The sequence below is a fragment of the Mytilus trossulus genome, chromosome 4 (genome assembly GCF_036588685.1).
Source record: "Mytilus trossulus isolate FHL-02 chromosome 4, PNRI_Mtr1.1.1.hap1, whole genome shotgun sequence".
In the NCBI taxonomy this organism is placed as follows: Eukaryota; Metazoa; Mollusca; class Bivalvia; order Mytilida; family Mytilidae; genus Mytilus; species Mytilus trossulus.
Window position 1 is genome coordinate 71,631,564 of NC_086376.1, and position 15,137 is coordinate 71,646,700.

The 15,137-nt window shown below is 30.9% G+C and overlaps 1 protein-coding gene across 3 annotated transcripts in view; it reads left to right on the top strand.

The window, feature by feature from the left end:
• Nucleotides 1–1,380: 1,380 nt before the first annotated feature.
• LOC134715889 (glycerol 3-phosphate dehydrogenase-like) overlaps nucleotides 1,381–15,137 on the top strand; it is a 32,598-nt gene continuing 18,841 nt past the window's right edge. Inside the window, exons 1-3 of one of the 3 annotated variants that reach the window (XM_063578430.1) lie at nucleotides 1,381–1,438; nucleotides 2,036–2,192; nucleotides 13,152–13,305. In XM_063578430.1, the coding sequence (XP_063434500.1) occupies nucleotides 2,044–2,192; nucleotides 13,152–13,305 (303 nt within the window). In that variant the 5' untranslated portion in view covers nucleotides 1,381–1,438; nucleotides 2,036–2,043. Of the gene's footprint in view, nucleotides 1,450–2,020; nucleotides 2,193–13,151; nucleotides 13,306–15,137 lie in introns of all 3 variants that reach the window. The other 2 variants (XM_063578428.1, XM_063578429.1) reach the window with 2 other exon arrangements.

Genomic DNA, 15,137 nt, shown 5'->3' on the forward strand with positions numbered 1-15,137 from the left:
ATCGCTACGGAATAATGGACCTTTAATGTTTTGCTGTTCATAAATGTATCACACATTGTTAAAGTCATTCAAAATAGCTTCATTTATAAGCACTAAATAGATACAATATTTAGTTGTCTATTAGTCCCTTGAAGTATCATGAGTTCAGTGTTAGTCAGTATTTCAATACTGATCGATTCTTTTTTTAATTGGAGAAAAATTCCCCGTTCATATTCTGATAACATTTTTTTAAAGAAACTCCGGCATAGTTGACTACGGCTATGTTTCCATCCCTGGCTAGAAAATGATCAGGTTTATGTGTTCTTGAAGAAGATTAATTAAAAAATCCATTCAGACGCACGAAATTGATTTTTTAGGTTTCTATGTTGTGTCATGTGTTCTATTATTTGTCTGTTTGTCTTCTCTCATTTTTAGTCAGACGTTTTCAGTTTATTTTCGATTTATGAGTCGGAATGTCCTTCAGGTATCTTTCGTCCCTCTTTTATAAGGTATTTATTCATTAATTTGCACTTCTTGACTTAAAATTCAACGACATTTAACAATTTCAGAAATGTATGACAAACAAAGTTGTAATTAATCAATATGCCATATATCACTTAAATATTACATCTGTTTTTTAGTCAAAACCATATCTAACATCAATTAGCAATTGGATTTCTCAAAAGTACCATCTTTAATACATCTGCATATTCCTTTTATTTATGAAACAATTAAAACAAGTTTCAAAAAATGAATGATCTACGGTTATCTCATTCGAGTTGTATTCGTTATTTGTTAATGTTGTCTGGTTCCTATGTCATGATCTATAATTAACAGGATCCGGATTATTCTGTAAACACATTGTCTTCAGTATTCAATTAAGACTATTCTTCTGGAGTTTGAAAAAATTATAGGTCTGTATCCTTGATGATTTTGTTTTTATAACCACTAGGTGAAAGTTTGTTTAGCCCAGTATAGTCATGCAGCATTTCTGTGTTGACACGAATTATTATTAAAATTCGCATAATTATAAATTTAATTTCAACTTTGAAAATTGTTCGAACATTCAGGATTGTTATTCAATTTACTTGCATTATTTTGAAAACCCTATCATATCTATTTTGGCCCTAAAAGCTTTACAACTTACTCTGTCAACTGTTTACGTCCTGTCAACTGTTTATGTCCTGTCATCTTTTCGAACGTCTCTGAAGAGTCTGTTGTAGACAAAATGGTCATCAGGCGTTAACAATATAAAGCCTGATCGATACCTTTGCTGATTTTTTAAAACTGTAAAAGAACGTATCAAGCCTTGGAAAGATTATATAAAATCATACAATGTATAATACGAATCCGGTTTTATAATCCAATGTTTCCCTACCTTGTTGTTCTTTTTGATAATGTTATGCATCACGTGACATCTAAGGGTATAAAATATACCGAAAAAAGTATCAGCGACACAGTAAGTATTAGGTATTGCATATTTACTAGTTATAATCTAATCATTTATTAGAAGTTACGCACTATTTATAATCCGCTATATTAACCTTGTTTAGGTAATATACTTATCTGTTATTTAGGTCATTTATATTCGTACATCGATAACCACCTAATTCAGTATATGTATATCAATGACCATATACAGAAATATCTACTTAAAATGCTATCCTATTTGAAATGTTCAGTGCCTTCCGGCTTGCAAAGGTATACACAGATTTTAAGTGTATGATCACCATACTCAGGATATTATACATGATACCAATAATTCATAATCATAAAACTGATGTTATCTAACAAATACCTAAAATTTCTTTGCATAAAAAATACGAGTCTAATCAGCTAAAATTCTCAAGACCGAATTAAATTTTTACGAAAGAAAATCTAATTTCTAGTAATTAATATTATACAAATTCATTTAGCAAGTACACAAAGTACTGATCCGATAACAGATTCATACAAGTTCATGTACCATGATTTTAACCAATTAACAATTAATTCATTCAATTTATTATGGTACTCACATTTTAAATACTTCTTACTACAGAGTTGTCTTTCTTAGATATCATCATGAACACCGACCAAATCTATGATGTAGTAATAATAGGAGGTGGAGTGGTCGGATGTGCCACACTTTTTCATTTAACAAACAATGGATACAACTGTCTTATGTTAGAGAAGAACAAACATCTTGTAGCAGAAGCAAGTGCTGGAAACAGGTAGAAGTGTTGCTTGTATTGCATTGTTTTTCTTTTTACAATATCGTATCGTCCCTCGCAATTTTATATCCTAAAATCCTCGACATTTGAATGAACTTTCAAAACAATTGCACCCTATGACAGTGTATGTTGCAATCATGTTTTTTCTCAGGGAAGCTCAAATATAAACATTTGAAACCAGTATGTACAAAAATACGTAAAAAAATCAGGATCCAGATCATAGAAAAAGCTACACCAAATGGTCGATTTTGACTGAATGACTGAGGTACTTCGAAACTGAAATAATATTTAATTTGTAACCGGGAAATTTAAACACATAAAGCTCTACATCATGTGAGTACATTATCACTGACAACTCAGCTTATAATATATATTCAAAGGTGGGCGTCGAGAGGATGAATATAAAGTTGATCAAACATTACTAGGCTTATAACTAAGTGCGTCTGACACGAATTTCATCTACACAAGTTCATAAGTGAAGCTCTGATCAAAACAATTTGAAAGCCAAATCAATAATGAAAATGATCAACATATAAGAAATTCCTAAAAGTTGTACAAACTCCGGGTAACGCAAATAGTTATCAATAGTACCAGGCTTATAATTTGTGACGCCAGATACGCGTTTCGTCTACATAAGACTCACGAGTGAGTTAGAAACCCAAACAAGTGTAAAGTTGAAGAGCATTAAGGACCGAAATTCCAAAAAGTTGTGCCAAATACGACTAAGATAATCTATTCCTGGGAATAGGAAAATCCGAAGTATTTCGAATAATTGATACAAACAAACAGTAAATTAATAAAAAAAAAAAAAGGAACCTATAATTGATCTTCTTGTCAACACCGAAGTGCTGACTACTGGACTGGTAATACCCTCGAGGACTAAACGTCCACAATCATTGGAATTGACCAAGTTTCGTTAATAGTTATAAAGGAACCAGGCTTATAAAATGTTACGCCAGACGCGCGTATCGTCTACATAAGACCCATCAGTGACGCTCAGATCAAAGTTGGAAAACCAAACCAGTATAAAGTTGAAGAGCATTGATGCCAAAATTTCAAAAGGTTGTGCCAACTACGACTAAGGTAAACTATGTCGTGAGAGAAAAGTAATTCTGACGTTTTATCCTCCATAGAATAAACCGTATAGTTTAAACTTATCTTTCTACACTCGAAACCAGAACAAAGAAACTTTTTAAATCTTATTTAAAATTAAGTTGGAGGTATTTAAAATTATTGAAGTTTTTAACAGATTTTATTACGTAACTACACATTGAAAAAATTGATTTTCAATTGTTTTGTTTATAATATACTGGTCTGGTATCAGTTACCATCAATTGCCGTATACCATCACCAAACATTTAAAGCAATAATGGAACGTTGCCATAAAATCACTTTGTATTGTTTTGTCGATGCATATCATTATTTTAATTGCACTTGAAAAACCATAATGTTGTGTTAATTGTCCGATTGAAAATGAATAATACCATTTTTTTTTATTGAGAAAATGCTTAATGGAAATTACACGTGCAGCTATATGCCAGCATATTCTTAAAGACGTCGCCAGTATTAAAAAACGTACTTTTCCAAACACTGTTATATGTATATCTAATATTGTCTGTACAAAGCTAGCCATATGTCAGTAGTTTTTCAATCGTTAGATGTGTTTGAGCTTTTGATTTTGCCATTTGGTAAGGGACGTTTGAATTTTCCTTAAAGTGCCTTAAAGTATTTTTTCGAAACGTTTTAATAAGATTTTCAAATCGGCTTTTTAAACTAGATTTGTTTAAATCATGATTAGGAAAGCATAGACTTCCAAGCTATATTTAATGGAATTACATGGATAAAATCACAGGATTACGAAAAAATGACATAACGTCAACAACATGGTCAGCAAACATCCTCAATGGCAACGTGAAAAAATCTGATTATGAAATCAGCTTGTTTACAAGTTCCCCCTTGATGAATTAAGAATTAACTAGAAACTAAGGTACCAACTTCATCAGTCAAAGTTGACTTTAACTGAATGTGGTTTTTTCTTTGAATCCCCCCTTTTTTTATATACCTGATAATATTTCTACGTAATAAACATTCCCTGGATTTGAAATGTTTGGATTTGAGTGATCCTGATTGAAATTTGATGTATCTCATACTACGCTTCGGAAGAAATAATGAATTCTAAATTATTTTAACTAGCACAAGGACATAAAAGCAAAACCAAATGCATGCATGATTAATTTTTGTTCTGATACTTGGAACCTTAGATAATAATTAATTTCTTATTTGTCAACGGGAAATCGTAAGATATAATGCTATATTTCATACCAGTCCTAGAGCTATGACCACTGAGTTTTGAAACCAGAGGTGGGCTCGGGGTTAAAAATAAAACTCATTATAAAAAATACTTTGCTTATAATTAAGTACGTCTGACACGCATTTCATCAACATAATACTTATGAATGGAGATCGGATCAAAACAGTTAAAAGGCAAAATCAAAGATGAAGTTGGTAACATTCATATCCAAAATTCATCAAATTTGTGCAGAACCTGGCAACTGGGAACACAGTTTGTGAAAAAAGCAGGGTGAAGTTTTATCAACAATGTATTTACAGAAAATGACTGTATAAAATGTTGACACTACTATGATTTTTCCATAGTTTTAATAGTGGGTGTTAAGGTAGTGACAAGGTTCCTGTAAAATTACATCTTATTCGAATAGAAAATTCATCCTAATGTTAAATCTGTATTTTTTCCCCTTTTTATTTTTATACTCAGAACCAGATGAAAGAAACAAATTATATTTATTTGAGCCCTCCTGATAAATTTATCCCAGGAAACGGTTCAGACAAGTGTTTTGTTACTGATATGTATATAATATATTTTCGAAAATTCCCGTTGTTATATTGTTCAACTGCTATATACTATGATTCCAGCTCCCTCAGGTAGATTGACAGGCCTATGCTGAGTGAAGATTTTCATTTTTAGTTTTCGTTTGGTCATTAAGTCATATATGTTTCTGCTTACAAATATTTATGTATAAATGACTTTAAAATGTTTGGTTTGAGTGTTTCTGATGACGGTTGATACATAAAATCTGACGAACGGAACTAAAAGTGTTATTTCAATTTAATGTTGTTGAAATTGGGGTTCCCATAATAAGTTTAAATGTACCAAGCAAGTGTTAGAATCTAGACACTAATTTATGAAGCTGACTAAAGAACTTTTTAAGTATTAGTGTTAGTAACCTTATCTGATAACCTTTTCTGACAATCCTCATCAAAACATTTTGTTTATAAGAAAAATATACTGATATGAATCAGATCTTCTTGTCTCTGCAATATCCTTAAGTTGTTGTTAAATGATGTAAATGCTTACAAAACGGATACCTAAATGACAGGGTATCATGAATCATCCAGGAAATAGCATTAACAGATTTGCCTTACTGATTTTTTTTTAGTTTTAAGAAGGTTTTTGTATAAGTTTTGTTACAAACAAGTCAAATAATAAGTCAATCAGCTAGAGCGACCATCTAGTACTCATTGAAATATTTATATTGTTGGTTGCCAATTGACTTGTGGCAAGTTCATATCTAACATTAACTTAATATAAATAAATCAGGAATTAGAAATATAAAACCATTATAAATTTTAAATACATCAAAGAGTATATGAGTTTTATAGATTGTGTATAAGGACTGTTACGAATCAGAACAAATTAAATTTCCCTACCATGAACGAACAATAAGTACCCACTGGAATAAAAAGCATATTTAGTATTAACATGGTTAGATAAAATCAAAAATAAGAAACTGAAAAATCACAATGTTTTTTACCTGATGGAAACGTTGTTGGTTGGAATTTGACATTGTTGATAAACATCGATATAAATTCAAATTTTATAAATATATAAAAAAAAAATCCAATTCAGTAGTAAGAAAAATTTAATTATGCTTTGAAAAATAGGAAATGGGAAAATAACATACAACGTCGTTTCGAATATTACAAAATACGAGGAAAGTATATTTAAGTGAGAAGGTAAATTAAATTAAAGTAGTTTGCCGAACGAATGATCAAATCTAGTAAATATATCGATATGTTTCAGATCAAGATTAAACTTGATGCGGCCCAAGACTGAGTGCCACGAAATGCATGCATCATACGTAGTCAAATTGTCGCTATCGGTAGTGGGAAATAATCGGCAGATCAGACGACTAAACTGGTATCTTAAGATTTAAGACTACGAAAACATGTCAATAGTGAGCAGAGACAGTGATACATCGTATGGATCCAACAATTCATTAAGGCGACTCGAAAATTAATATAATCTCGATTTAAGTCTTTCTTCCTCATCATTTGTTGGAACAATTTTAATGTTAGAGCCACACCTCTGTTAATGTATTTCATTTACTAGTAGTGTTAGCATGTATGATCGTAACGTCTTGAGTGAAAAACGAAAGTACCATGCGATGTAGCAGAGGGTATGCTACTGCTGAGAAATGGAAAGTTGACTTTTTAAAAGTTTATTATCATTCCTTTTGTCCTACATTGTAGTTTATCATCTTCCATCTATGACAAAGATCACCTGGCTACATGAGATGTGAGATGTAAGCACTCATTAAAATGCTGCTTATGGTGTGAAATAACATCAGCAAAAGATCTAAGAATATAACAAAAGAACTCATTTAGATGCGTTTACCTTTTGTCTTTGAAAAGGTTATGTATATAATCTTCTCCATACGTTTGCAAATTACAAGTCTGTTTATAGTGATGAACAATTTATGCCATTGGAATATGTACGGTCTGCTGTCAATCCACTTCTAAACAAGTATGCTGCTCAGTGTTTTAATGATACACCTTCAGGGTGTTGTTGGAGTTTGTATGGTTCTCCATAAAGTAAGATATATTTCTGACCTGAAACAAGGAATTGTATCGATGTTTTCCTTTGTTTTTCTAGAAAAAAACTCTGTTAAGTCAACATAGTCAATTTTTCAATTAAGCATGAGGAACAGTAGGGTATCACCAGCCCAGTATTCAGGACTTCTGTGTTGACTTGATTTATCAGTGATATGTTCATAATAATAGATTAACTGTTAACAAAACTTTGAATTTATGAATTACTTAGGCTTTTCTACCTCAGGAATAGATTGCCTTAGCTGTATTTGGCAAATCTTTTAGGAAAGTTTATTCCTCAATGCTCTTCAAATTCGTACTTTATTTGGCATTTAAAACATTGTTTGATTCGAGCGTCACCGAGGAGTCTTTTGTAGATGAAACGCGCGTCTGGCGGTAGTGTAAAATTGTAGTCCTGGTATCTTTGATGAGTTTATTTGACGATTTCTCAAACCCTTGGTGGTGGAATCTACTGGTGAACGTTGCATCTTAGAGTGGTAACATTCAAGAATTCCAAACTGCTATGTTAACATAAAGATTTCATTTATTGTGTCATCTTTCTTAAAATTCACAGTTTAAAACTGATACGGTAATTAATAGTACTACAGTTTTGTTTCTAATAAAGTCATTTACTAGTGTAGCCTTAACAAGAGTTACCACACCTTTTGCAGTATATAGTTTCCGTTGTTGTATCAAATACTAGTAGCTTAGTTTAAGTTGACAAATTATTTTAGATACCAAAGGGAAATATAAAGTTAGCAGTCGAAAATAATTTGACAACTAAAACTAAGCTACTAGTATTTGATAGAAATTATATAATATCATTTGATGTTGAAAGCTCTCATTTGATACAATTTTGGAAAGTTTCTTTTTTTACTGTGGTTTAACAACAATAGGAAAACTATTCGTGAGCAAAGTGACAGGCCTGGGTATTATTCGCGAGAAAAACTGTTAACTAGAATAACAAGTGATACATTTTGTACTTTTGTTGGTCGAATTTTAGATTTTCTGTAAATACACTTCCTGGAGAGGAGTTAATTGATGATTATTAAATCTATAGATTGATGTATTGTATGTTTTCTTTAAACTGTTAGTTTACATGATATTTCATACTGACAGATTGATGTATCAAGTATGTCAATTCTATAAATCGACTTCTTTATTAAGTAATAAAAGACTGTCTCTATCTTTAATGAATAATTTCCATTATTCATATGACATAGATAAAACCATTACCAGTACTTTACGTGACTGGTGTTTTTTTTTAATGTAGCTCATCACACAGAAGTTTTATAAATACAATACTTACTATAAAACTCATCCTAAAATTAACTAAATGGTAACTTTATTGTTTAATTGTAGTGTTGTCTTCGAAATAAGAGACGAAAGATAATCTAAAATTCGGCCAACAAAAGTACAAAATGTATCACTTGTTACTCTAATTACCAGTTTTTGCTCGAGAATTTCGGGCTTTTGATGGTTTAGCAGATTAATAGTCATTCGTCTGTATAGTTCAATATTATTTTGTTTTGTCAAGTTCGTCTTTTGTTAATGTCTGAATGAGTTCAATTTAATTTGGGTTTAAATGAGATTTTAAAAAGTTCAACCATAACCTGCCTTTATGCTTAAATTATATCAAACTTCGTACTTCTTTCGGCCTTTTGATGTTGTGAGTCTTTTATAGATAAAATGTCTGTCTTTTGTATTAATTCATTAGAACGATATCTTTTATGAGTTTATTTTTACACATGTTGTTTTGAGTTGCCTTTTTATTCGATTGTCACGCCGATTATCTATAACATTGCATTGCTTACTGTCTTTGGTTATCTTTGATATTTCAAGGATATAAATCGTTACCGTCACCAAGAACAATCACAACTGAATATTGGGAAAGTTGAAGTGGTGTAACAAATAAATAACTAAATTATGCTAGATTACTTTGTGTAAGAAAATTGAACTTCTGATGAAATTTAACAAATAAAAAAACCCAATAAAACATAGGTACACCATCAGGATTAATTCCCGATCATCGACTTCTGCACTTTCTATAAGAAATTTGCACCGTATATTTTAATATGAAAACTTATCAATTACTAATATCCAGATTTCTGATATATAATTCTACTTTATGATAATTATATGACATAGATGTTTCATCAGGTTCCGTCAATTAGATTGACAGACATCAATAACACAAGGCGTTCCAAAATTACGTTTCACATATTACTTCTATGACTCTGACGTTCTCTGCATGACGGTGTTACAGGGCCAACAAACAAAAAAGAGGATTTAAATGATTTATAATAAGTTTTAAAAACCCGATTATTTATAGTACATACCATTTAACTAGGGAAGATCTATTGTGTTCTTTGTAGTATTTTCTACGAAATATATATATATATTAAATCTTTCGATATCGTTCTGTTAAGGGATTAGGTAGAGGTCTTATGCAATCAAACATTGATAGTTAACACAAATAATCGGTCTGGATGATTATTGAGTAAATATAACTGTATTCACTACTTTGAACAATTCATCAAAATGACTAAATCCGATAAAATTTTCTCTATGAATTTTTCCAAATAATTTGATTATCTTTTAGGATATATAATTGCTTTGTAGGGTGACATAAATCACAGAGTTTCGCTTTTTAAAAGGATTTAATAAACAACAGTACTATTGTCCTGAAAAATTCTTACATTAATTTGAACTGCATTTAGATCGCAATCAATCACGATGTCCTATAATGTTATTACATTGGTGTTTTTTTTTAGGTATGTTAAAAAAAAAATATATCACCTGTCGACTTCGAATTGATGTACTAAGTTCTTTAGATGAATATATATATACAGTTATTGTAAAATTTAGTATAAAAACATAATTTCTATGATGACATCATATGCCATGAAACCCACTTAAAACTTTAACTAATATATATCCAAGTTTGAGGGCCATTAAATCAAATGACTAGTTATGATTTACAGTTTGATAACGTAAGCAGCATTCATAAAACTCAAATTGCGCTGTCAAAAAGGTAAACAAAGCGTCAAAGTATAGTATACGACTCTTCAAGATACATTGTCTACTTTCAAAGATATTCATTCATCGATGTAACTATGCAATCATCGAAATGCTAGTTTTAATATTCTTGTGTTATAATACGCATTTCTTTTATTTTTAAACAATGCTTTCATATATAAAATGGCGGACATATCTTTGAAAGGTTGTATGGCTTTATGTATACAGGAACAAATACTTGTAAAATACAATTGGCACCATATTTTATTTTATTGTTGTAATCTATTCGTTCGGAGTGTTTGAGCTTTTGATTTTGCCATTTGATAAGAGACTGTCATTTTTGAATGAGCTCGCTTTTTCTGTGATTATACATTTGCTGAACAAAATATCTCAAGACACAGTTACCTTGACTAGACATGTATTATATAAATATTCAGTTGATCCATACTCTAGATGTGATGAAAGTTAATTTTAGCAAATAATGGATTGATACTTGCAATATTCAAAGGACTGCATAACTCGATCTTTTTGTAGACATTTGGCAATGATATCCTGATTTCAATAAAAACCTAATAACTGAAAATAAGAAATATAAAACCCACGTCTCAAGATGAATTTGTACGATAAATGATTTTTCCTGGCTCATATAAATAAATGACTTATGAATGGAAGAATAATATAAAAGTCCTGGGCTGTAGACAAAAGATAGATGACTTATTTAGTTCACTTGATATTTGACCATCAACAAAACAATTCTTATAGCTTTGTACTAGAAATATTTCTATTGAAAATTAACATTTATATATACTACAAAAATGGCGTTGCAAATCATGTTTTATGGACATTATAATTCAATATAACGTAATCACCTTTATTACTATGTAAAAGGTCGATCAAAATCTGTAACTATTCTTATTTCAGCTCAAATTCTTCCGTTCATAGTAGAAAAAAACCACAACAACTACAAATTGACTAGTTTCTCATGGCCATAATTTGGTTAATAGCAACAAACAGAAAGCTAGATACGTAATTTGCTATTTTACAACTATATATTTAAAACGAAATTTTTTTCTAAAAACTCATCTAGCTGAAATGGCTCATAGTCTTACATAAGATTTACATCATATTGAAATCTGTGCAAAAGTTTATGGAATATGACATAGACATATTAACGGATTTCAATTTACACAAGCAAAATGACGAGTGCAAGATGTTGAGCAGGATCTGCTAACTCATCCGGCGCAATTATTAATACACCGTTTTTTTTTATTGGGGTACGTGTTGCTCAGTCTATGTTGTGTTTTGTATATTGTTGTTTGTCTTTTATTTTATTTCTGTTTTTGCAATGGCGCTGACAGTTTATATTTGTCTAATGAGTTTGAATATGCCTTTGGTATCTCTCTTGTTACCTATCATTTTTTGCTTAGTAGGGTCTGGTTTTCATCTAATTTAAATATCTGCTGTATTTGTATGGGGTTAAGAAACAGGTGTAATGCGAGCTTCAGCTTTGTTTAATAAATGAAAACAATGTGAACATGCGCAATAAATTATAATGAATAAAAAATTGTTTTTATAACAAGCAAAATAATTGTAATGTGGTCGAATTAAAAAAAAAAGGATTGAATTGGTACATATATAACAAGAAAATTACGATCTTGATAACTATTTACTGTCTGCTTACAGTAATCTGACTGTATATATCCATTTGTTGGTATGTTTTGAGCTCTTGATTTTGCCATTTGATTAGAGACTTTCCGTTTTGAATTTTCCGCGGAGTTAAGTTTTCTTGTGATTTTACTTTCTAGTAACATTGGAAACAATTAGGATTCACTATCTATTGATAAGATAAGTGCTTTTATCTCAAGAGATCATAATGACTTTTTATTTACATACTCTATGACCAATAATAAGTTTGTGGAAAATACCAACAAAGAAACAATAAAAAAGCAACAAGTGTTGGAAATTTGATACCAAAAACACCAATGTAATGTACTTTTGATTTCCGATAGAATAATTTGTTAACAATATTACAATACTCTGTTAGCAAATTTCCTTAACAAAGATCAGTTAACTTAATCAAGGAAGTTTGAAAGTTCATGTTAAAGTATTCCGATTTAGGATATTCTCAGGACAATAGATTAACACATTACATAAGCTCCTGACATAATAATCACACAGACGAACAAAACAACAAACGAAAGGATGAATACAGGATATTAACTTTGTACTTCTTGTGTAATAGATTCCATTGTCTTATTAGTTTTAGCGAAATAAAGCAAGTAAAAGTCTGCTTTGATTAGGTTTTAACAATAAAAACCTGAATATTGACAAAAGATATAAATATTCACAGAACGCAGATGTAAGTGAACAGAAACGATTGCATTGCACTGATACTTGATTCTAAAAATGTTTTGAAATTTATTTACGTAAATAAAAATCACATGAAAAGATATAATACGTGAAATATAGAAGATCATAGTTCCAGGGAACTACTTTGCAATACTGTGTTTTGAACATTAAATAAATCTTTAATTAAGTTATATATGTTAGATATCATGAAACAAGATATAACTTGTTCTGTAAAGTACAACAGAATAAAAACGCTATTAAAGGTAACATTATATGTCATTATATCATTCCCTATCACATATCAGTGAAATTAAAAGGTTTATATAATTTAAAAATGCATACTTTTACATCAGGCAAAACATATTACAATGGTAACACAGGGACTATTGAAGGTTTTAAAAAATACTGCATAGATTTTAAAGAAACTTTATTAACAGTAGTAAACCGATGTTCAATACTTACAAAACGATTTAGCAACACAGACTCCACAACAACAAAAAAACAAATCCGGGAATGATCCAGCACCCGTCGTGTTGCTCATGTTTGTACACTTACGGTAAAAAGTTTAATTAGGTAGGTTAGATTCGAGGAAAAGATGAAAAGGCTTTTCCAATTTTATGAAAACTAATATTATCCTACCTTATTTTTATGTTATGATTTCATTTGATTGGTTCTTTTTGGAAATATTTTTCTATTATATTTCAGTGGAATGCTTCATACAGGTTTCGACGCACCTCTTGGAAGTTTAGAACTGCATTGCATTCAACAATGTCAAGTCCATATCTTTGATATACTCAACAAGCTAGATCTACCATACAATCGCATTGGGGCTACAATGGTAGCGTGGGATTCAGCTCAGGTATAACAATACTTTCATTATTTCCAGTTTATTTATGGAAATCAGAATATGTGATTTATGATACACAGAACCAACAAAAACAACTTAACGAACTAATTGCAATTTAGAAAATGATTTTGTCAATATTTTTCAATAACAAATGTGTTTTTACTTGATTTTTACTTGACATTTCAACTTTTAATTTAAGGATTACATTTGCATGTATATTAAAGCAATAATAAAAGAAAAAGGTTTCGGGTCATCACAATAAATGCAGTAACGACGTCATAATAGCCTCGTGTACACTTTTTTTTTTTTTTTTTTTTTTTTACAGATTTTGATAATTATTTAAGGTTTTTGCAAGGATTTTGTAATTCCAACTCAGAGATATTTTAGATGGATTGGATTAATTGCGTGTGCTCGAATGACAGGGAAATATAGCTAAAATATGGATAACTTCTCTGGTCTGATTCTTTCACGTCCGCGTTACTCTTTGTTACTTGCATAAAGATTGAACAAAATTCTACCAAATTTCATACAGAATATGAAATTATGCACCTGTTATTTTAATGTGAAATGCAGGATCTTAACAGTTTTTCATATAAAAATAAATATTTTGTTATTTTTAATGAGTTCTCAACTAAAATTTGTAATTCTCATATGCTAAAAGAGAATTTTTTGACAATTTTTGAACTTTTAAGGTAAAATTATGTTGTATTCTACTAAATATTTCAATGTCCAGAGAAAATGTTAGGGCCATGTTCCATATTTGGAATATTTCTACTATATTGCATTTGTTTTAGTATCAACATATGCTAATGTTACAAGAAATCATACTGATTCATTTATTTCTATGAATAGTAGATGCTGCATAAAAGATTTTATTGGTTCTCAAAGATTATGGATGCTCTCTCGATTATATTAATAACTTTTGCAGTTGTGAAATTGTTTTGTATAAAAAGCACTTCTTATTTCTGTATATGGCATATTTAAGAAAAGTGTCTGCGGATAATGAAGAACAAAACTAAAATTGCATCTCCACCTTTGATAGATGCTGATGTAATTCTTTTAATTTCATATTGAAGTCCATTGAAAACCTCAACGTTTGGATGCTCGCTTCCAATTATTTATAGATTCTGGCATCCCAACATATACGGAAACTGACATCCCAACATATCTGGATGCTGGCATCCCAAAATATTCGGATGCTGGCATCCCAAAATATCCGGATGCTGGCATCCCAAAATATCCGGATGCTGGCATCCCAATTTATCTGGATGCTGGCATCTCAAAATATCCGGATGCTGGCATCCCAATATATATGGATGCTGGCATCCCAATATATCCGGATGCTGGCATCCCAAATTATCCTGATGCTGGCATCCCAAATTATCCGGATGCTGGCATCCCAAATTATCCGGATGCTGGCATCCCAAATTATCCGGATGCTGGCATCCCAATATATCTGGATGCTGGCATCCCAAAATATCCGGATGCTGGCATCCCAATATATCTGGATGCTGGCATCCCAAAATCTCTGGATGCTGGCATCCCAAAATATACGAATGCTTGCATCCCAATATATCTGCATGCTGGCATTCCAAAATAACGGGATGCTGGCATCCCTATATATTTGGATGCTGGCATTCCAGAATATAGGGATTCTGGCATCACAACCATGCAGACATGTACCATTTTTCATTATGAAATACGAATTTACATGCTGCTTCTCATCAATTGATTTTAGTATTAAGCCACCAGTATAACACCCAGAACATTTCCTAAGGTTTTGATGTGTGTTGAATGTATATTAAAACAATCAAGTAAACATAAAAAAAAAGCTACTGATGAAT